The sequence below is a fragment of the Aquarana catesbeiana genome, linkage group LG10 (genome assembly GCF_042186555.1).
Source record: "Aquarana catesbeiana isolate 2022-GZ linkage group LG10, ASM4218655v1, whole genome shotgun sequence".
Classification (NCBI taxonomy): Eukaryota; Metazoa; Chordata; class Amphibia; order Anura; family Ranidae; genus Aquarana; species Aquarana catesbeiana.
Window position 1 is genome coordinate 241,544,680 of NC_133333.1, and position 21,944 is coordinate 241,566,623.

The 21,944-nt window shown below is 44.4% G+C and overlaps 1 protein-coding gene and 4 non-coding genes across 5 annotated transcripts; all 5 read left to right on the top strand.

Annotated features, from left to right (window-relative positions):
• Positions 1-6,316: 6,316 nt before the first annotated feature.
• On the top strand, positions 6,317-14,471 carry HSPA8 (heat shock protein family A (Hsp70) member 8). Its single transcript, XM_073603519.1, has 9 exons — positions 6,317-6,474; positions 8,948-9,157; positions 9,879-10,084; positions 10,355-10,507; positions 10,996-11,551; positions 11,783-11,985; positions 12,077-12,275; positions 12,510-12,742; positions 14,064-14,471. Exons 2-9 carry the CDS (start codon positions 8,953-8,955, stop codon positions 14,250-14,252), a joined length of 1,944 nt encoding a protein of 647 aa, XP_073459620.1. The 5' UTR covers positions 6,317-6,474; positions 8,948-8,952; the 3' UTR covers positions 14,253-14,471.
• On the top strand, positions 10,538-10,635 carry LOC141111549 (small nucleolar RNA SNORD14). Its single transcript, XR_012236439.1, has one exon. It is a non-coding gene; the product is annotated as a small nucleolar RNA SNORD14 (small nucleolar RNA).
• LOC141111546 (small nucleolar RNA SNORD14) lies at positions 11,609-11,709 on the top strand. The gene has a single exon (XR_012236437.1). It is a non-coding gene; the product is annotated as a small nucleolar RNA SNORD14 (small nucleolar RNA).
• LOC141111548 (small nucleolar RNA SNORD14) lies at positions 12,310-12,407 on the top strand. Its single transcript, XR_012236438.1, has one exon. It is a non-coding gene; the product is annotated as a small nucleolar RNA SNORD14 (small nucleolar RNA).
• On the top strand, positions 12,774-12,871 carry LOC141111550 (small nucleolar RNA SNORD14). Its single transcript, XR_012236440.1, has one exon. It is a non-coding gene; the product is annotated as a small nucleolar RNA SNORD14 (small nucleolar RNA).
• Positions 14,472-21,944: the final 7,473 nt, after the last annotated feature.

A 21,944-nucleotide genomic window follows, 5' to 3' on the forward strand; every position in this document is an offset into this window, starting at 1 on the left:
ATGTATCTGCTTCATGTCTTTGGTAAAAAAAAAAAAAAAATCCCAATACGTGTATATTAATTGGTTTGGGTGAAAGTTATAGCATCTACAATCTACAGATATATACTGGAATTTTTTTATATACTAGTAATAGCGGTGATCAGTGATTTATGGTGGGACTTTGATAGTGCGGCTGGAAATCTGACACTAACTGACACTTTGTGGGAGCTGGCTAACTGCCACTGACATCTCCAGTGACACCAATGCAGTGATTAGTGATAATACTATACTTCAGGGGTCACCAAACTGCGGCCCGAGGGTCAGATGTGGCCCTTTACTAGCCTTTATCTGGCCCTTGGAGCACTATTCACCCCACTGACACCAACGAGGGGGCACCATTTCTTCCACTGATACCAATTATTATTATTATTTATTATTATTATTTAAGGTACTTATATAGCGCCGTCAATTTACGCAGCACTTTACATATACATTGCACATTCACATCAGTCCCTACCCTCAAGGAGCTTACAATCTAAGGTCCCCCTAACTCACATTCATATACTAGAGCCAATTTAGACTGAAGCCTGTTAACCTACCAGCATGTCTTTGGAGTACCAATGATGGGATCCTATTCCTCCTACAAATAGGAGCACTACTCTTCCTTCTACTGACCACCAACCTTGAGGCCATATTTATTCTCACTGATGCTGGGCCCGGGACATTTGCTGCCCCCGTTGGCCACAATCCGGCCGGCCTAAAGTCTTAAGGACAATAAAATGGTCCTTTGTTTGAAAAGTTTAGAGACCCCTGCTATACACTGTGACTGTACTAATGACATTGGCTGGGAAGAGGTTAACATCTATGGTTAACTGCAATCAAAGGGGTCAACTGTGTGTCTAATGTGTAATGTGTGCTGCTTTTACGCAGCCATGAGACTGTTTTATCTCCCTGCTATGCAGGGAGGAAAAAAATGGCACATCGCTGCACTCTATAGAGAGCTCTGTGTTGTTTACCAACACAGGGCTCACTTCTGTAATTCGTTCAGCCGATCAGCTGGTCCTGGCCATAAATCACTTGTGCTGTAGTGAATGACAGCACAGCCGGGGGACGGCAGGTGGGCGGGCGCATGCAACCCTACCTGGAAATACAGAGTCACGTACCTATACATGATTTGGCACAACTGGGCCGCAGTATAAGTATGGTGGGTGGTCCTGAACTGGATAGGGGTGTTTAGCAAGCGGCACCACCACGGTTAATTTGCCACATCGAGAAGCATCGCGGCTATGACAATGCGTACAGAGCTGAGAATCCATAATGGTAATTTGTAGGCAGGAGGTGGGGGGGTGTTAAATATGCAGATCAACCACCTGTTTTTATGTCCCTTACTGCCTGTGTGAAAAAGGCCCAAGAGAGGACTTCCTTCACGTTTTATATATTGTCTCTCACTTCCTGTTGTGTCTACAGCACAGGAAGTGAGGGGGAATCTCCTCACTGGAACACAGACAAAAAAAAAAAACGGAAAAAAAAACCTCTAACCTTTCTCTACTCTAAACTAAAAAAAAAGTTTGGGATTTAAATATACCTTTAGGGCTCATTTACATCTCTCCAGTGCTGTGCAGGAACACACACACATGTGTGCTTCAGTGCTTTTCATTTTGAATGGCGCCGCAATGCACTAAGGTAATGCTCCAGTGTATGCTTTTCATTGCACCGTGCCCTGCCTTGCCAGTCTATTCCTATAAAAAGTCTGCATTAATGCAATGCACCAGAATGCCAAGGTGCAACAGGCCCTGCACTTCAGCCTGCATTCACACCTAGTAAGCACTTATACATCTGTTGCTTTTGTTTGTTTTGATATGCATCATTTTTTTAAGCATTTTGCAAATGTTTGTGCTCATGTATGCAAGTTCCTGGAGAGGAAGAAAGGAGGAACCACGTGTGTCAGGCATTTACAGGAACTTCCAGTGAAGTCTACAAGGACAAAAACATCCGGCACAGCTCCAAAAAAAAAAAAAAAAAAAGCTAATGTGCTTTATTGAGTTTCGTAGGACTGGGTGGTAGAGATGTGAACAGTCTGCACTGAACAGATTGGGATTCCTAGTGCTGTCACCAGTAGGCCTAGGCGCAAAAATGCTCAGGTGTAACGCTCTTTCTTCTTGGTCTCTGGTCCACAGTAGGGATGAGCTCAGGTGTGTTCGGATTCTAGTCCAAACCCACCTGAGCGATCCTGCCAGGATGCTCACATCTGTGATGGGCCAATCGTGAGCGGCCGAGACATTCCTGCCCTGTACCCACACATATACAAGGGGCATGCCTCGGTGGCTTATGATTGGCCCATTATAGGTGAGAACTTCCCAGCGGGATCGCTCTGGTACGCTCGGACTAAGATCCAAAGATGCCTGAGCTCATCCCAATCAGTAGAGATGAGCTTGGGAGTGTACACTCTTCTGAGTCTGGCGTGGCTGAGCCCACCAGTCAGCTGTCACCTGTAATTGGCCAATCATCTGCAGCGGGGGCATTTCCCGCCCGGCATGTATATACGTATGACTGCGGGGCATTCCTCTGTGGCTTATGATTGGCCCAGTACAGTGATTGCTTCCTGGCGGGATCGCTGTAATATCTGAAGACGCCTGAGCTCTTCCATACTCAGTAGGGATGATCTCTGGGTGTATTTGGAGGTTCTTCTGAAACAAATGTCATCCCATAGTACGGGTTTCTGAAAAAGGCTGGAGGATAGCGGGTGCTGGAGCAACAACCATCTGGAGATTGGAAATATCACAGATCAGTGTACAAGTTTTCCAGCACACCACGGATCTTCAGATAATGTCCAAACGCTTTTTTATTGAAGAATGGTCACATCGCAGCAACGTTTTGGAGCCTAATGTATCGTGAGGCACAGGCCTGATGAAGGGGTCCGGCGGGGCTCTGAAACTTTCTACTTCTTTGATGTGATGTGATCGTTCTCCCATAAAAAAAAAACATCTGGACGTTATCTGAAGATCTGTGGTGTGGTGACAAATATGTACACTGGATGATCTTCCACACCCGTGTGACCCTAGCATGCCAGGATGCAGTTACCTGTAATGGGCCAATCATCGCCAACAGGTGCATTCCCCTCCCATGGTACTCTTTAGCAGATGTGCCCACATTTTTGAAAATGCCACTCTTTTTCGCATGTGTATGTCGTGGCACCATGCGGTTCCATGTGACACGTTTTTAAAACAGGGTCAGGGACTTCTTTCCCCCGTGTTTCTCACAGGTAGAGCAGCCCATTCAAATGAATAGGATTGCTGTACCCATGGCGTGCCCACACTAACACATATTGGAACCTAGCCTGACCGGACAGAGAAGTGTTCCCCTCACTGTTATTTCCTAAAAGATTAACTGTCTGTGCCATGAGAGTAATAACCAATGTGTGTGTGTGTGTGGTTTTTTTTTTTGTGAATTGGCTTTAATTTATCTCAATTTTTTTTGCATTGTTTACCTCACTTTTTTGCTGAATGCGATATTTACCTATTTTTTTTTTTATGAACTAGCAGTATTTACCTCATGTTTATAATTAGTTTACTGTATTTACCTCCCATTTTTAGGAATTTGCGGTATTTACCTCATATTTTTAATTAATTTGCAGTATTTACCTCACATTTTTTTATGAATTAGCTGTATTGACCTATTTTTTAACTGATTTGCAGTATTTACCTCATATTTTAATGAATTAGCAGTATTTACCTCACATTTGTTATTAATTTGCAGTATTTACCTCATATTTTCATGAACTTGTGGTATTTACCTCATATTTTTAATGAATTTGCGGTATTTACCTCATATTTTTAATGAATTTGCGGTATTTACCTCACGTTTATAATGAATTAGTGGTATTTACCTCTTTTTTTTTAATGAATTAGTGGTATTTACCGCATATTTTAATGAATTAGCGGTATTTACCTCATATTTGTAATGAATTAGCTGTATTTACCTTTTTATTGAATTTGTGGAATTTTCCTCCTGGTTTTCATTAATTAACAGTATCTACCGCGTATTTAATGAATTAGCGGGATCTACCTCATTTTTTTTAATGAATTGGCGGTATTTACCTGATATTTTTACTTAATTTGACGTATTTACCTCATTTTTTTAATGGATTTGTGGTATTTACCTCATGAATTAATTTTTCCTTATATGCTTACTGATTTAGCAGTATTTACCTCATATTTGTAATGAATTCGCTGTATTTACTTTGAAATTTTCTAATGAGCTAGCGGTATTTACCTCATATTTTTTATGAATATGTGAAAGTTACCTCCTGGTTTTTATGAATTAACAGTATTTACCTCATATTTAATAAATTAGCGGTATCAACCTCATTGTTTTAACGAATTGGTGGTATTTACCTGATATTTTTAATTATTTTACATATTTATGCATATTTTTTAATGAATTAGCGGTATTTACCTCATATTTTTTAATGAATTAGCAGTATTTACCTTGTATTTTTAATGAATTGGTGGTATTTAACTCATATTTTTAATTAATTTGACATATTTACTCATATGTTTAATGAATTAACAGTATTTACCTCATATTTGTAATGAATTAGCTGTATTTATTTCCTGATTTTTTCCCAAATTAACACAATTTACCTCATATTTAATGAATTAGCGGTATCCACCTCATATTTTTAATGAATTTGACATATTTACTCATACATTTAATGAATTAGCAGTATTTACCTTATATTGTTATTGAATTAGCAGTATTTACGTCATATTTTTAATGAATTGGTGGTATTTACCTTATATTTTTAATGAATTAGCTGTATTTACTTCATATTTTTAATGAATTGGTGGTATTTACCTCATTTTTTTCACAAATTATCGATATATTTACCTCATTTTATTGAATTAGCGTTATTTACCTCATATATTTTTGAATTAGTGGTATTTACCTCATATTTCTAATTATTTAGCCGTATTTACCTCGCATTTCTAATTAGCGGTATTTACCTCACATTTTTAATGAATTTGCATTTTTGACATCAAGTTTTAGAGCCCTTGCACACTGGGGCAGGGGGTGGCGTCGGCGGTAAAACGCCGCTATTATTAGCGGGGTTTTACCGTCGGTATGTGGCCGCTAGCGGGGCGGTTTTACCCCCCGCTAGCGGCCAAGAAAGGGTTAAATACCACCGCAAAGCGCCTCTGCAGAGGCGCATTGCCGGCGGTATAGCCGCGCCATCCCATTGATTTCAATGGGCAGGAGCAGTAAAGGAGCGGTATACACACCGCTCCGAAGATGCTGCTGGCAGGACTTTTTTTACCGTCCTGCCAGCGCATCGCTCCAGTGTGCAAGCCCCGAGGGCTTGCACACTGGGATGACAGCAGCGGCACTTTCGGGGCGGTTTGCAGGCGCTATTATTAGCGCAATAGCGCCTGCAAACCGCCCCAGTGTGCAAGGGCTCTTAGATTTTGTTTTGATGAATTGACTTTTTTTCATTATTGCATGTGATTATTTTTAGTGAATTACCCCTATAGTGAGATTTGCCTGTACTGCATATATCTATAATAGTGTTCTCTTGCCCTGGCTATAGGAAGCCTCCATTTTATTTCTTCTGAAGATACTACATCTTTCTCTGTATAGAGACCAGGGCACTGGTCACATAATGGACTCTCCCCGTGGGTGGAATGCTTCCTATTGTCACGACAGAACAAGCCCACTCGCTGAGAATACCACAAATCCTGTGACCGCCTAATTCACCTCAGACAGGGAACGCCGGAAGTGGTGGGTGCAATTTCTCCTGGCAACCACGTGGTTAAACCAAGTGCTGGGCTGTGATTGGCCGCCGGTTCCCGCGCTCAAAAACACGGGAACTCGGCAGCCTATCACGTTCAAGCGACAGCCCGCGCCTCACACTTCCATCCGCCATGTTACTTCAGGGCAAAATTCAGTTTACACGACGTTGATTGTAATAGGTCACCGTGTATGGACATTTAGTTTTAAAGTTTTACATTCTAGCAGTGCCCGCTTCGCTCCCACCACCCCCAGTGCCGTCTATAACACGTTATAATAAACAATGTGTCACCGCACTGTCAGGCCGCCGGGCATACCATTAACCCGCATGACACCACCCGCTCACCGTGTGGGTAATGCCGGCCCGCCGGTGCACACAGTCTCTGAGTACAAGGACACCACGCGGGAATGAATGGCCATTACAAGATGGCGGCCGCGGCTCCTCAAAGGGGGAAGGCGGGGCGCTTCTATGCGGACTCTGGAAGCTTCCAGAAGCGGGTGACGTTCTCGGTCATGTGTACGCCGGCCGGCTCCGCCATTGGCCACTTCGCCCGGTGGGGCGGGGACTGACGTCACGTTCTTCTGGAAGCTTCTGGGGCGGTATAAGAAGACGCCGGTCCATTCACTCCTCCTCATTTCCTAAGGACCAGCGGCTCGGAGACGGCGAGCAGCTTTTACACTCGGGCAACACAACACACTGCAGCGCAGGTGAGATTGACGTTCATTGAGCGCCATTGGTGCGCTTGGTTTCTAGTGGGGGAGGGGTAACTGGAACATAAAATGTATATCTATGACTCATACGTTGTGTGACCGGAGCTGTAGCTTTGGGGGGGGGGGGGACGTGTCATTGGCCTTCCATATGTTGCCATAGTGACCCTGCCCGCTTTATATCCTCTTCATAACTGAAGAATTGATCTTTATTTTTAGTCATGTGATCTTAACATTCGGATCTGATTGGCTAATGGCCTAAATGACCATAAACACACACGGCCTCCTAAGTTTTGGTCATGTGACTGTTTCCTTCAAATATAATTGGCTGCTGCGTTAAAATTGCACTCGTATGTATATCCTGATGTGTTCAGCTTTCTAAATGAAGCTTTTGTGTAGTGGGGGAGGTAAGGCCAAGCATGGCAGTTCAATGGCTGCTGCTGTGCCCTTATTAGCATGCTATGTTGGTGATTGGGGTCATTGTTTTAATTCAGGGTCTCCAAACTGGCCCTTTGCTTGCCTTTACCTGGCTTTATTTACACCAATGATAGGGGGACACACTATTGACACCGGGGGGGGGGGGGGGGGGGGGTCACTATTCCTCCCAATAACACCAATGATGGGGGTGTTGGGCTCCTTTTCTACAATCTGGCTCCCCCAAGTCCTGAAGGACTATAAACAGTCCCTTTGCGTAGCAAGACCTCTGCTTTAAATGACTGGCCACATAGTGACTAATCCATTAGGCTTTGCTGAGATGTGTAGTTCTATGGGGAGGGGGGGGACTTCATTGGCCTGTTGGCAAGTGTTACATAGTAGGTGAGGTCGAAAAAAAGACAAGTCCAACCTGTGTGTGTGATTGTATGTTGTGATCGTTCATTTAATTTCTTGAAACTATCGCTGCTCCCCGCTGAGACCACTGCCTGTGGAAGGGAATTCCACATCCTTCCTTCACACTCCTTGTCTATACAATCTGATTGTAGATCAAGAGTTGTGGTTGTACAACCATTTAATGGAAGGGTTTGTCTGATCCAAATGAGATGATATATTTCCTTTTATTACTTTTGTGTGCATCTAAAGATGCAACTTTTTATAGTGTAAGGGTGGTTTAACCCTCTTTACAACCAGCACATGTGTAAGGGTGGGCTTTAATGCCCACATGTGTTGCTGGGGGGGTCAGTGCTTACATCCAGAGTGTTCTAGCACAAAGACAAGGCCACACACTCCGTGGGACTGGCTTACGATCACGTGATCAGATGGTGGGAACATGTTGGCTGCTCTTTCTGCCAGCTGGGTGTTCCAAGCGGTTCAAGTGCTAGTTCACACCAGATGCAGTTCCGTGTGTGTGTGTGTGTGTGTGTGTGTGGTTTTTTTTTTTTTTTTTTTCTTCCCCTCTCTCTGCACTAAATGCATGCAGTGTATTCCAATGGCTCTAGTTCACACCATGCAGTCAGTTTCTGCACCAGAAACTGCATGGTGTGAACTAGAGCCATTGGGAAACACTGCATGCATTTTTAGTGTAGGAAAGAGACGCACGGAGCTGCATCTGGTGTGAACTGGCCCTAAAAGCGCAGGTTGGTTGTTGGAATGTAATTCCCAGCACAATACAAAGTAGATGCCAGACTTTGCTCATCTGGAGTTTTCAGGCTTTGTACAAGCTCTGCAGTAACTACCACCATTGTGGCACAAACTGTCATCACTGACATAAATGTCTAGTAAGGTGTCATTGTGAAGGAGGTGGCTTGGTGATTGGAACTGCAAGGCCCAGCATACTGCAGATTTCCCCAGCCTGCACAGGTTGCTTATATTAGGAAAGCTGGCTTATAGATTGTGTTAAGAGTTTATATATGTGGGGATTGGGTCGTCGGTGCTCTGTGCTGAGTTATTTTCCTGGTGACTTCCTCCTTTGGAAAGCTTAGGTAATGGGATTGCAGCGTCCTGCCCTTTGTGTAGTCACATGGTGGTGTGCTACAGCAAGATGGCCGTACAGTATAAAATGGCCCCTGTCATCTCTACTTGGATAATGGATTCCTTTATTAAATCCCTTTGGTTTGGATATTAAACACAGGTTCCCACCTTTACTATAGCAATTTTTGCCAAAGTATAGTTTTACATAGCCCTGGACTGCATTAGAGTAGTTTATATTCTGATGTGCCCTGTCATTGCCTGTAGTGCTTCTGTTGCATTTTTAGAATTGCATGGCACAAATTTTCTCTCTATCCCTGCCAGGTTTAAATTACTATTATTCAGGCTTTATATAGCTCCAAAAGATGCTTTCTTAAGACATTGAATGTTTCAGTTTTTGCAACTGTGGATGATGGGACTAGTCTGACCATTAAATTAAGAATGTGTGTGTTTTTTTTTTTTTTTACATCTGATGTCTTTGCGCTGAGCTAGTTTTGCTTTGTTCTCTGTACTGTTCCTGTGAATGCTATTTATTAAATTTTTTTTTTTTTTTTTTTTTTTGTCCTTGCAGCAATCATGTCTAAGGGACCAGCAGTCGGCATTGACCTTGGCACAACCTACTCCTGTGTAGGTGTCTTTCAACATGGGAAGGTGGAAATCATTGCCAACGATCAGGGCAACCGAACCACGCCCAGTTATGTGGCTTTCACAGATACCGAAAGGTTGATTGGGGATGCTGCCAAGAACCAGGTTGCTATGAACCCAACAAACACCGTTTTTGGTAAGTTTATTATAGCAATTGAGCTAAATGTAGAAGGCTAATTGTGGGGGGTGCGCTGACATTGCTAGATTATGTCATTCATTGTAGCAAGGTGGCTCTAATAGCCTAACGGGAATGCAGAAAAGCCTCTGAAGCTGAACTTGCATTGTATACACTGAAGAGCCAGAAACTGACAATATTCATGCAACATAGTATAATAATTTAAACACGCCAATTGTGCTATTGCCCAATGATGCGACTCACTCTGTCTTCCAGACACCACCAAACACAGATTGTGGTAAAGAGCCAATCAGCAGCTCTTTACTATGATAAGCTGTGTTCAGAGGTAAAGTTTCAGCATGGGGAAGAGAAAAGGGCAATTGGCTTCTGCAGAGTTCATGCAGCCTTATCGGGGCACATCAGTGAACTACCTGTTCAGGAAAAAAAAAATCATTTGTTAAATGTTGCTGTCTATTTGGCAAAATGGTGATTAAATGCCACCAAGAAGGATGTGTGATAAAAATTTCAGGTACAGTGACCATTTTGCGCTCATGCAACAAAGTGTGACAGTGCTGAAATGGCCTGAGCAGGAAGGGGGTGAAGGTGCCACAGTGGTTAACAAGTTTCATAACATTGCCAGTTTAAGTAGTCTGAATGTACCTGAATTTTAAGTATGGCAAGGAACTTTATTTGCTCGACTGACTTTTTTTTTAAAAAAAAATGTTTACTTTTTTCTTTCTAGATGCCAAGCGTCTAATTGGCCGCAGGTTTGAAGACACAGTTGTACAGTCTGACATGAAGCACTGGCCCTTTGAAGTCATTAGTGATGGAGGAAGACCCAAACTCCAAGTAGAGTATAAAGGAGAGGTCAAGTCTTTCTACCCAGAAGAAGTCTCTTCCATGGTTTTAACTAAGATGAAGGAAATTGCAGAAGCTTATCTTGGAAAGGTAATTGTTGGGGAAACTGAAGGCATTTATTGGCAGCTGTATGTAGTATTGGGTACTATGCAGTCTTCAGGTATCCTGAGATTGTGCTGGGGTTTTATTGCGCTTATATAAAATTATATTACACACACACTTATTTTTAACTAAATATTCTTCTGCAAACAGTGAATGCAGTTTAACTTCTGCTGTTTGTTGTGATTATTGAGGAAGTGCATTGGTATAGAGTTGAGAAGTGAGTAACCAAACTTTTTTTTTTTTCTTTCCCCCATCTAGACTGTAACAAATGCAGTAATCACTGTACCAGCCTATTTTAACGACTCCCAGCGTCAGGCCACAAAGGATGCCGGCACCATCTCTGGGCTCAATGTACTACGTATCATCAATGAGCCAACTGCTGCAGCCATTGCATATGGTTTGGACAAAAAGGTATGTCTTCTGCTTTACTGTTGAGTCAGATCGCAATGATGAATGTTTCCAAAGCCATTCGTAGTTTCCTCCAGACCTGAGTCGAAAGGCTCATGATGGCTAAATACCTTCCTTGGATGTCTGAGCGATCCAATACAGCTAGGTTTTCCTAACAAGATGTTGGCTAGATTGAGGGTCTACTTGCAGGGGGTCTCTAAACTATGGCTCTCCAGTTAAGCAACTACAATTCCCATCGTGTCAGTTTTACAATGCCTCATGGGATGTGTAGTTCTGCAACACTTGGAGGGCCATAATTTGGAGATCCCTGGTCACTGCAAAAACTTTTGTATCAAAGTAGTACTTATAGCAAACCCTTAAATTGTTAAATGATTAGGGAAAGGTTTGAGTAGCTTTTTTATTGGCATTGCTAGCACCTGGGGTCTTGACCAGCTGATTAGACTCTCACTTTAGACTGTTTTTCTTATATAAAGTCTTGTTTGCTCCTCTAGGTTGGAGCAGAGAGGAACGTGCTGATCTTTGACCTTGGTGGTGGAACCTTTGATGTCTCCATCCTGACCATTGAGGACGGTATCTTTGAGGTCAAATCAACAGCTGGTGACACTCATTTGGGTGGGGAAGACTTTGACAACAGAATGGTGAATCACTTTGTAGCAGAATTCAAGAGGAAGCACAAGAAAGACATTGTTGACAACAAGAGAGCTGTTCGCCGTCTCCGCACCGCCTGCGAGCGTGCAAAGCGTACCCTGTCCTCCAGCACCCAGGCTAGCATTGAGATTGACTCTCTGTATGAAGGAATTGACTTCTACACCTCAATCACAAGAGCCCGATTTGAAGAACTCAATGCCGATCTCTTCAGAGGCACCCTGGATCCAGTGGAGAAGTCCCTTCGTGATGCCAAGCTTGACAAATCCCAAATCCACGATATCGTTTTGGTTGGCGGGTCCACACGTATTCCCAAAATCCAGAAACTGCTTCAGGACTTTTTCAATGGCAAGGAACTGAACAAGAGCATCAATCCAGATGAGGCTGTGGCCTATGGTGCAGGTATAGAATTCTTAATGTTTGATTTAGAGACTTGTACTCGTTTATCTGGGGTGCATTTCGCAATGATGAATGTTTTTTCCAAAGCCATTCGTAGTTTCCTCCAGACCTGAGTCGAAAGGCTCATGATGGCTAAATACCTTCCTTGGATGTCTGAGCGACCAAATGCGTACTGCTCCCCCTTCCCTGAAATGGGGTTTTGCTGGTCTAACATGCGTGTTTTTTTTCTTCCAGCTGTTCAGGCTGCTATCCTGTCCGGAGACAAATCTGAAAATGTTCAGGACCTCCTGCTGCTTGATGTCACCCCTCTGTCTCTGGGTATTGAGACCGCTGGTGGAGTCATGACAACCCTGATCAAGCGTAACACAACCATTCCCACAAAGCAGACACAGACCTTCACAACCTACTCAGACAACCAGCCTGGTGTCTTGATTCAGGTATGCATCAAGTTGAGATCAAGTTTTTGCTTTTTGTTCCTTTTATTGCCTTTTTTTATTTGCTTTACTCAAAAGCTTTTATTCTCTTCAGGTATATGAAGGTGAGAGAGCCATGACCAAGGACAACAACTTGCTGGGCAAGTTCGAATTGACTGGTATCCCACCAGCCCCACGTGGTGTTCCTCAAATTGAGGTGACATTTGACATTGATGCCAACGGTATCTTGAATGTGTCTGCAGTGGACAAGAGCACCGGCAAGGAAAACAAGATCACAATTACCAACGACAAAGGTAAGGCATGCCAGTGCTGCAGTGGAAAGTTCTCCCGCTATGATGAATGTTTCCAAAGCCATTCGTAGTTTCCTCCAGACCTGAGCTGAAAGGCTCATGATGGCTCAATACCTTCCTTGGATGTCTGAGCGGCTATTTAAACCTTTTTATTAGGTTTCCAGTGTCATTTACTTTGTCCTGTGGAATTGTGCTTTAAGTTTCTGACACTATTTTAAATTTTGTGTGCTTTTGTAGGTCGTCTAAGCAAAGAGGACATCGAGCGCATGGTGCAGGAAGCTGAAAAGTACAAGGCTGAAGATGAGAAGCAGAGGGACAAGGTCTCTTCCAAAAACTCATTGGAGTCCTATGCTTTCAACATGAAGGCAACTGTTGAGGATGAGAAGCTCCAGGGCAAGATCAGTGATGAAGACAAACAGAAGATACTGGACAAGTGCAACGAGGTCATCGCTTGGCTGGACAAAAACCAGGTATGGTTGGAGATGGGATTGGTTCATATTGTCGCGATGATGAATGTTTCCAAAGCCATTCGTAGTTTCCTCCAGACCTGAGTCGAAAGGCTCATGATGGCTAAATACCTTCCTTGGATGTCTGAGCGACAAATCATCATAGTCATTGTAACCCAATGGGTTCAAGGGAAAATTCACTGACTTGTCAGGAGCAGTTATGATAGTTTTTGTGTTGCTCTGGGGCTACAAATAACTAGACTTGCTTCTTCCAACTTTTGCATTGATGCTGGTTTCAAACCTTGCCCATACCTGGGGATTGAGGGGGAAAATCTGGCTAAGTGCAACTGTCAGTTATTGGGAGGGGGGAGTGTTATCTCTAGTGGGGGGGGGGGGGGGGGGGGGGCTGCCTTCATTTGTTAAAGGTTCTCTTTTAAAACCAATAAATGCATTTAACTGAGAAATTTTTAGCCTGTAAAAGCACCAGTTATTGGCAGAATATTTGTGCCATGCAGATCTGTCAGTGTATGTGCCTGTACATCCCATAATGGGCAGGCAGATACCCTGACAAACAAATCCATGAACTACTATGGCACTCCCACAACACTGTGGTAGTTCATTGAGAACTACAAGCTGACAGCCACAAAGGATGTTGGGGCTTGTAGCTGGCACAGAGCTGGGGTGAGAGAATCGACCAGTGGCTGCAGCATTGGCAACAATGTTACACCCTAAACAGGTGTAACAGTGAACTTTGGGGTGTTTGTTTGTGTTTTTGTTGTTTTTTTTTTTTTAACCAGGGTACAGAAGTTGGAACTGACTAGCTTTTCTATAGTTTTCCGTTTGTTTCCACTTCACGCCAGTTTCAAGGGAGACAGCTAAAATGTTTCAGAACTTGATTAGGGTAGAAGTTGTATAGGTTAGTGACAGTAAAATTTACAAAATCAATTCTTAAACCACAAGATAATATATATTCTAAATGCCTGCCTCAAAACTAAGCTCTAGCAGTGACTCCCACTGCCATCTTCTCCCCATCCTTATCTCTGGGATCTCTGGTGCTCTGAGTGATGTCACTCCTGGGCATGTGCACGTGGGCCCTCTGTTCCAGCAAGGTATGCCGGCCCTTAAGGGCACATGCAGTGCTAATATCAGTGGCTGCAAGCAGGGTGACGCCTAAAACAGTATGTTTAGGATATAATTTTACTTAAAAGTTGGCCTTATAGACTTGCAGGTAAAAATCAGCTGGGTTTACAACCCTTCCAAAAAAGCGTGGGGTTGAGTACAGTATCTGATAGATATCCTCATTGATACACTATATTTTGCTAAATCTGACCCATTTCCCTTTCAGACTGCTGAGAAAGATGAGTTTGAACACCAACAGAAGGAGCTGGAGAAAGTATGCAACCCTATCATTACCAAGCTGTACCAGAGTGCAGGTGGCATGCCAGGAGGAATGCCCGGAGGCTTCCCAGGTGCAGGCGGAGCTCCAAGTGGTGGTGGCGGCTCATCTGGACCTACCATTGAAGAGGTTGATTAAAATCTCAACTGGAACTGTATTCCATCTTGTTAAACTCCTAGGACACAAATTTGTATGGCTGTTCCAAGTTTAAATTTCCCAAGCAAGCTGCTGTAAAGTTTTATTATGGGGGCATTAATACTTGAATCCACTCCATCTGCCTGAAATAAAGGAACACCATTGCACTTTACCTGTACTGTAACAAATGTTGGTCCAAGAAAATAAACTTATTTAATTGGCTCTCAGTCTCTAATTTTCACTTATTTGTGGGGGAGGTGATGGTTACATACTCAGGGTTGTAAATATAGATGGGTCAGATTCTACACAAGACCTAAACATTTCAAAATTTGGCTTGACAGTGCCAGTCTGAAACACTTTGGAGATTTACTAAAAGTGATTTACTCCAGAATTGGGTGCAGCTGTCAATGGTAGCCAATCTGCTTCTAATCTCAACTTGTTCAATTAAGGTTTGGCAATGAAAGCTGATTGGTTTCTACACAGAAGTGAGCCTGATTTTTGCACTCATCAGCTTCAGTAAATACTTTTTTTTTTTTTTTTTTTTTTTTTTTCATACCAATGACTAGGGATGCATCAAATGACTTTTTTTATTGGCGAGTGTGTGTACCAATTTCAGACATATACACTCTGGCAACGATATACAAACTTTCACTCAAATACTACAAAATTGCATGCAATTTGTGGCTGGTTCAATCAAATGCATTTTCTCACTGCTCTGTGAACCCAGGTCTGTTGGTGTTTAACCACTTGCTTACTGGGCACCTAAACCCCCCCTCCTGCCCAGACCAATTAGCAGCTTTTAGCGCTGTCACTCATTGAACAACAATTGCATGGTCATACAACACTGTACCCAAAATTTTTATATACCCCCTCCCACAAATGGATTTCTTTTGGTGGTATTTGATCACACTTCATTTAAAAATTCAAAATGTTTATTTTGTAAACTGGTAATTTTTTTTTTTTTTTTTTTATCCCTCGATGTACGCTGATGAGGCTGCATTGGTGGGCAGCACTGCTGGCACTTGTGCATAGTACTGGTTGGCACATGAGGCAGCTTCTCGTCACAATTTATGTCCCTTGCAGAGATGCTGGTCGGATTTTTCTTTTCTCATGCTATCAGCGTGGGGAGAAACTATTACAGATCTTCTGTTTACATCATGTGATCAGCTGTTGTTGGCTGGGATCTGCCCCTTACTCCGATCAGAGTCTGACTCTGTCACAGTGTGTGCCCTGCAAAGGGAGGGACGTCTATTGACTGCCTCCTGGCAAAGTAGGTCTGAAGGGGTTAAGCCTGGGTTCAGAGTGTAGGAATGTGATTTGAGCCCATTCATTTTGCATGGGTGCAAATCTGTGTGCTTTCTGGCTGAAGGTGTCTGTTTAGATCTGCAGTTGCAATGGTGCAACATGTGGATTGCTAGGACCCCAGCCATTTGAGGGCTGCAAATATGCATTTAGGACTGATCAGGGGAAAAATGTCATACAGACTGAATAATGTCAACAGTTGGTTGTGCGTTTTAATTTGGTCAAGCCATCAAATGACTCATGCGATAACTTGAACATATGCAGCACCATGCCAATTGCAGATCGGAGACCAAGATGGCAGCTTCCTCGGCTATATAAAAAAAAACTAGGTATTTTACTGCACAAGTGCAGGAAAAGGGACCGCTCGCCTAGATGGCTGCAGCATCAATCTGCAATAGAGGGTGCGTGAGGCCTGGTAAGGAGTCTGGGTGGATCCTGACTATTATTGGGATCCCTCTGGACCAGCTGTTATGTCAGCTGACAGTGAGCTTTAGCCTGTCATCTGGGTCACAGGGGTGCAGAACAAAGTGCACTCCTATGATCTGGCCAAAGAAACTTTGGCTATACTTTCAATCAGTTACACACCATAAACCAATGATGGCAAATCTTGGCATCCCAGATGCTTGTGTAGTGGAGCATCATGGGAAATGTAGTTCCAAAACATCTGGGGTGCCAAGGTTTGCCATCACTGTCATAAACTTTAGTGTCTCAGAAAATGTTAAAGGTTTTTTTAGAAGTGTCCCAGGTAGTGGGAGTTATGGCCAACTCTGCCATTCTCACCTCCTGGACAACTAACCAAATGGTGGCAGCAGCAAGTCTTCAGTGCTCAGCTGCTCATTAGCAGCCAAGATGTTAAAGTGTTGGGCAGGAATGCTTATGCAGACCACTACCCAGCATGTATAGATGTTTCTTTACATCACAGGACACACTAGAAGAGCTTTACTAAAACTGGTGCAGCTGTGCATAGTATTTAGCTTCTGGGTCTTATTGGTGAAGCTGATTACTATGCAAAGCTGCACCAGCATTAGTAAATCTCCTGTATTAGGTGGAGTGCCCTGGCAATGGCCATCTTTGAACCCCAATGTGCATAGTGTTGCGTGTGGACTTTCAAATGGTCACTGCTACACAGGTGTTGCGTATACACAGTGATGGTTGCAGCTGTTTTCCGAGGATGGCAGGCCACACATCTACTTGGTGCCACTACAGCTTGCAGAAGATCTTGATGGTGGAACTTAATGGTAGTAAACCTCAGATGGGAACAAAGCATATCCCTCTATAGCAGGGGTCTCAAACCGGTGGCCCTTCAGCTGTTGCAAGACTACAAGTCCCATCATGCCTCTTCCTGTGGGAGTCATGCTTGTAACTGTCAGCCTTGCAATGCCTCATGGGACTTTTGCAACAGCTGGAGGGCTGCCAGTTTGAGACCCCTGCTCTATAGTGTGTACTTGTCTCAGTCAAGAGCACTAAGTGTAATTTCTGTCTGCTACCCCCTTCCTCTATCAGCATGGATCACTTCTGACAATTTTTACTGACACCAAGAGAAAAATGGTGACACAGGGACTTCCAGCTGATTGTCCGCCTCTTCTGTGTTAAGGGGGGTGCCCCCCCCTCAAATCGGCTGTCAAGCTCACCTCACTGAGCTCTGCAGAGTGATTTCAGCTCTCTGCCCCCTTTTTTCTGCATGTTGAGACAGGCTTGCTAAATTTGGAACTTTTGAACTGCTGTTGAGAAGACTGCAGATAAACAGGTACAACTTATGTAGGAGGATTTGTCATCTGTCACCTGAAGCCAGCCACTGCACTGGGTAAATGTAAAAGTTTGCAACCAGTGGTTATAAAGGCGCAAGGATTTTTTTTTTTTTACCCTAATGCATTAAGGTAAAAATCTGCGTGCAGTAGCCCCATCTCGATCCAGCAATGTGCATGAGAGCAGCGGCTCTCCTGGGTGTCTCTCCTCTGACTTGCACAGCAGTGGGAGCCATTGGCTCCTGTTGTCAATCACACCCAGTGAGCCAATGGGGAGAGAGTGGGGACGAGCTGCACCCTGTGTGAATGAACACTGTCCATTCATAGGGAGACTTGCTATTGAGAGCACTCGGTATAGTGGACACAAAAAGACGATCAGGGCTGCTCTGTGTAAAACCATTTCGCAGAGTAGGTTCTAAATTGTTTTTTTATTTTAGAATCACTTTAGGGTTGTGGTAGAACCTCCTTGTGGGACTGCAGAGTGGATTATTGCCGTTCAATAGGGATGGTCCCGATGTTCGAATCAAACATTGGGTGTTCGTTTGTCTGCAAACAAACCGAACATATGGGGCAAATTCGAGTGCCGCAGAGCACCCCATAATGCACTGCGAGATCGCCTGACCTGCATGCTTCGGCCAATCACAGCGCGATCTGCTGTGAGGGCCATGATTGGCCAAAGGCAGGGTGCTTCTGTGCAGAGTATATAATACAGTGCATTGAAGTGGTTAAGGGGAACCCTATGACAGAATTAAGAAAAAAAAACGGCCTGGGGTCCCCCCCAAAATCCATACCAGACCCTTTGAAACCCCGAGCAAGCAGCCTGGCAGGCCACTGCAAAATGTAAAAAAAAATTGGCGTGGGGTCCCGGAAAGGGGGGGGGGGGGGGGGGGATGGGACGAGCGAGCACCCCCATCCCCCCCCGCTCCTGAACCTTACCAGGCCGCTTGCCCTCATCATAGGGAGGGTGCTTTGGGGTCCCCCCCCCCCAAAGCACTTTGTCCCCATGTTGATGGTGACAAGGACCTCTTCCAGACAACCATGGCCATTGGTTGTTGGGGTCTGCAGGCAGGGGGCTTATCAGAATCTGGAAGCCACCTTTAACAAGGGGGCCCCCAGATCCCACCCTTCCTCCCCCCCCATGTGAATGGGTATCGGGTACATTGTATCCCTACCCATTTACCAAAAATCAATAAGTAAAAACCACAACAGACAGTTTTTGAAAATTCCTTTATTAAAAAAAAGATGTCCGGCGATGTCCATCTATCTTCAATCACACCGCAGATGGACCGGAAAAATAGGAAAAAACAGCTGTTATATATGCAAGGGCGGGGTCACTCTGTGATGCAACCGAGTGACCCCACCCCCTTCTGACATGATGTGACATCAGACAGGGGCGGGGTCATTTTTCATGTTTTTTTTCTTGTCCATCCTGCGGTGTGATTGAAGTTTTTTTTTTTTTTTTTTTTTTTTTTAATAAAGGGATTGTCAAAAACTGTGTATTGTGGTTTTTACTTTTTGACACTTTTTTTGGTGAATGCGTAGGGATACAGTGTACCCGACACCCATTCACATGGAGGGGGGGGCTGGGATCTTGTTATGGGGGGCTTCCAGATTCCGATAAGCCCCCCACCCGCAGACCCCGACAACCAATGGCCAGGGTTGTCGGCAAGAGGCCCTTGTCCCCCTCCCCATGTTGAGGGCAAGCGGCCTGGTATGGTTCAGGAGCGGGGGGGGGGGGGGTGCTCGCTCATCCCATCCCCCCCTTTCCGGGACCCCACGCCAATTTTTTTTTACATTTTGCAGTGGAGTTCTTAGGCTGGATTCACACCTATGCATTTTTAGTGCTTTTTGCATTTTGCAGATTTGCACAACAGAAAGTGTTCCATAGGAAACCATGGTAAATGGATTGTAGTACAAATCTGAAAAATGCAAAAATCACTAAAAATGCATAGGTGTGAATCCAGCCTTACTCTTGGCTATCACTACAGCATGTAGGATAGCAGAACTCCAGGTTGTGTCAGAGAGCCTTTTCTCAAAATTCACGATGTCGGAATCGTTCTTCGAACAGGATTTACACCGAAAGTGACGTCAACTTTTCACAAATCCCAGGATATAATACTACCTTTATTTTGTAGTTCCCTGGCTAATAGTAAAGAACAAGAACGGAGCCTTCTAGATGTTAGAAGATGCCTACTTCAGTACCTTGAAGTCACCAATGAGTTCAGAGCATCAGATGCTCTATTCGTCCTGTATGCTGGTAAACAAAAAGGTAAAGTGTCCAAGAAAACGCTAGCCAGATGGATCAAGTCAGCTATACTGAAATGCTACAGAGTTATGCAAGTATCACTGCGAAAAGATCTAAGGGCTTATTCTATAAGGGCTTCAGCAGCCTCGTGGGTGGAGAAGGTGGGAGCCACCCCGGAGCAAATTTGCAGGGCGGCAACTTTGTCAAGATTTTCTACCTTTGTTCAACATTACAGACTGGATCTGATATCCAGTAAGGACCAGGCTTTTGGTAGGAAAGTCCTCCAAGCCGTTGTCCCACCCTAGTCTGGTGAGTACTTGGTTATCCTCTCAAGGGCTGACCTGGAAGACGACTGGGGGAAAAACGGAGTTAGTCTTACCGGTAATTGTTTCCAGTAGTCTTCCAGGGCAGCACGATCCCACCCTAATGTTTAACCTTGTGGGGTTGTGTTGTGTTTTATGTCTTTCAGATGCCGGCCTTCGGTTCTCTTGGATGACTGTTCAGGGATTAGAGGGACCGCCTTAAAAAGGATGGAATGGCAATGTGTTTCCTGTGTAGGAGGAGGCGCTCCATCTCGCAAGGGCTGCCCTGGAAGACTACTGGAAGCAGAGTTACTGGTAATGCCGTGTACAAACGAGCGGACTTTACGGCAGACTTTGTCCTGCGGACTTTTCAACGGACTTTACGATGGACTTTCAGAATGAACGGACTTGCCTACACACGATCAACCAAAGTCCGACGGATTCGTACGTGATGACGTACGACCGGACTAAAACAAGGAACTTCATAGCCAGTAGCCAATAGCTGCCCTAGGGTCGGTTTTTGTCTGTCGAACTAGCATACAGACGAGCGGACTTTTCGACCGGTTTTCTAGGTCCATCAAACTTTTGGGGAAAAATAGTCCGCTGGAGCCCACACACGATCCGGTCCGCCAAACCAAGTATGCCGTAAAGTCCGATCGTGTGTACGCGACATAAGACTAACTCCATTTTTCAGGCAGGAGGAACCTGGATGAAGCCCCCTGTGCAAATGTTTCCACTGCAGATTAGTTTGTTCCATATGGCTCTGGCTCCAGTCCCTTTGTGACAAGGGAGAAATTCTCATCTGCTATCACTGAGTACAGCCGCTTCTTTCTGGAATAGTTACCAGATTGACCCCCTTGGTTGCAAACTGAAGCATTCCGCCATTGGAGGAGGAACCAGTGGAGGACAAAGTACAGAAAGATGGGTAATTCCAATATAAGGGGATGCAGCAAAAGCTTTACCAAGGAATCTACTCCTGAAGAACCCCAGGGTCAGGGTTTCTCTCAAATCTAAAATTTGGGTCTGCAACATAGTATAGTGGCTGAAGGGTTGCAGGCTGGGATTTCAGAGCCTTTCCCCTCAGCGCTTTATGCTTTCAAATGTTTCTTTGAATCTGCTAAAATTCCTTTTCTTTTTTTTCAAGCTCTTGCTTTTTCACAAGGAGTGATAATCCCAGAGAGTGAAAGACTACGTGGTTTCTACTCAAACCTTTCTATGGTTCCGAAACCAAACCGCAAAATTCGCCCCATGCTAGACTGCAAGAGACTCAACAAGTTTCTCTGGTTCCAGAAGTTCCAAAGGGGGTCACCGCAGAGTCAGTGATTGCCTCCCTTCAGCTGGGAGATTTCCTGGCATCTCAAGCATGCTTATTTGCATGTCCCAATTTTCCAGCCTCACCAGCAGTTTCTGCATTTTGCAGTGGACGACTGACAGTTTTAGTTTGTGGCCCTGCTGTTCAGCCTGTCCATTGGTTCCAGAGTTTCCACCAAAGTACTAGCTCTGGTCTTGGGGCTCCTACAGGCTCATCCCTAATATAGGTTTCGTGGTAACTTGCTTCTGAGGTAGCAGTCTGCTCCACTTCTGGAGTTACATGTGAATTGAACGGTGCAGGCTCTGGAGAGAGGTTTGGATGGGTTATGAACTTTTAGAAGTAGACCGTAGTCCAGGGATATGCAATTAGCGGACCTCCAGCTGTTGCAGAACTACAAGTCCCATGAGGCATAGCAAGACTCTGACAGCCACAAGCCTGACACCCAGAGGCAGAGGCATGATGGGACTTGTAGTTTTGCAACAGCTGGAGGTCCGCTAATTGCAAATCCCTGCCATAGTCCCTCCTAACCCCTGCGTCAGCAGTCTAGGTGCCTCTGATATTATTGTATGTTTTAATGCTGCTATATTACAGGACTTGGAAGTCTTATTTTGCCTGGTGTGGTGCTCGGGAACTTCATCTTCCCAAGTATGTCATGGACTGCATGCTGGTGTTTCTTCAAACAGGAGTCAACCAAGGGTCAAATTTCGGTCTTGGCAGACCTATTTCAGGGACCTATTGCTTCACATTCTTTGTGTACCTGCCTTTATAAAGGGTCATGAATACTCCACT

Excerpts from the sequence above, each read along its gene's own strand:
- HSPA8 (XM_073603519.1), top strand. The coding sequence starts at position 8,953 with ATGTCTAAGGGACCAGCAGTCGGCATTGACCTTGGCACAACCTACTCC. Across the intron at positions 9,158-9,878 it reads CCCAACAAACACCGTTTTTG|ATGCCAAGCGTCTAATTGGC; the intron begins GTAAGTTTATTA and ends TTTTCTTTCTAG. Across the intron at positions 11,552-11,782 it reads GGCTGTGGCCTATGGTGCAG|CTGTTCAGGCTGCTATCCTG; the intron begins GTATAGAATTCT and ends TTTTTCTTCCAG.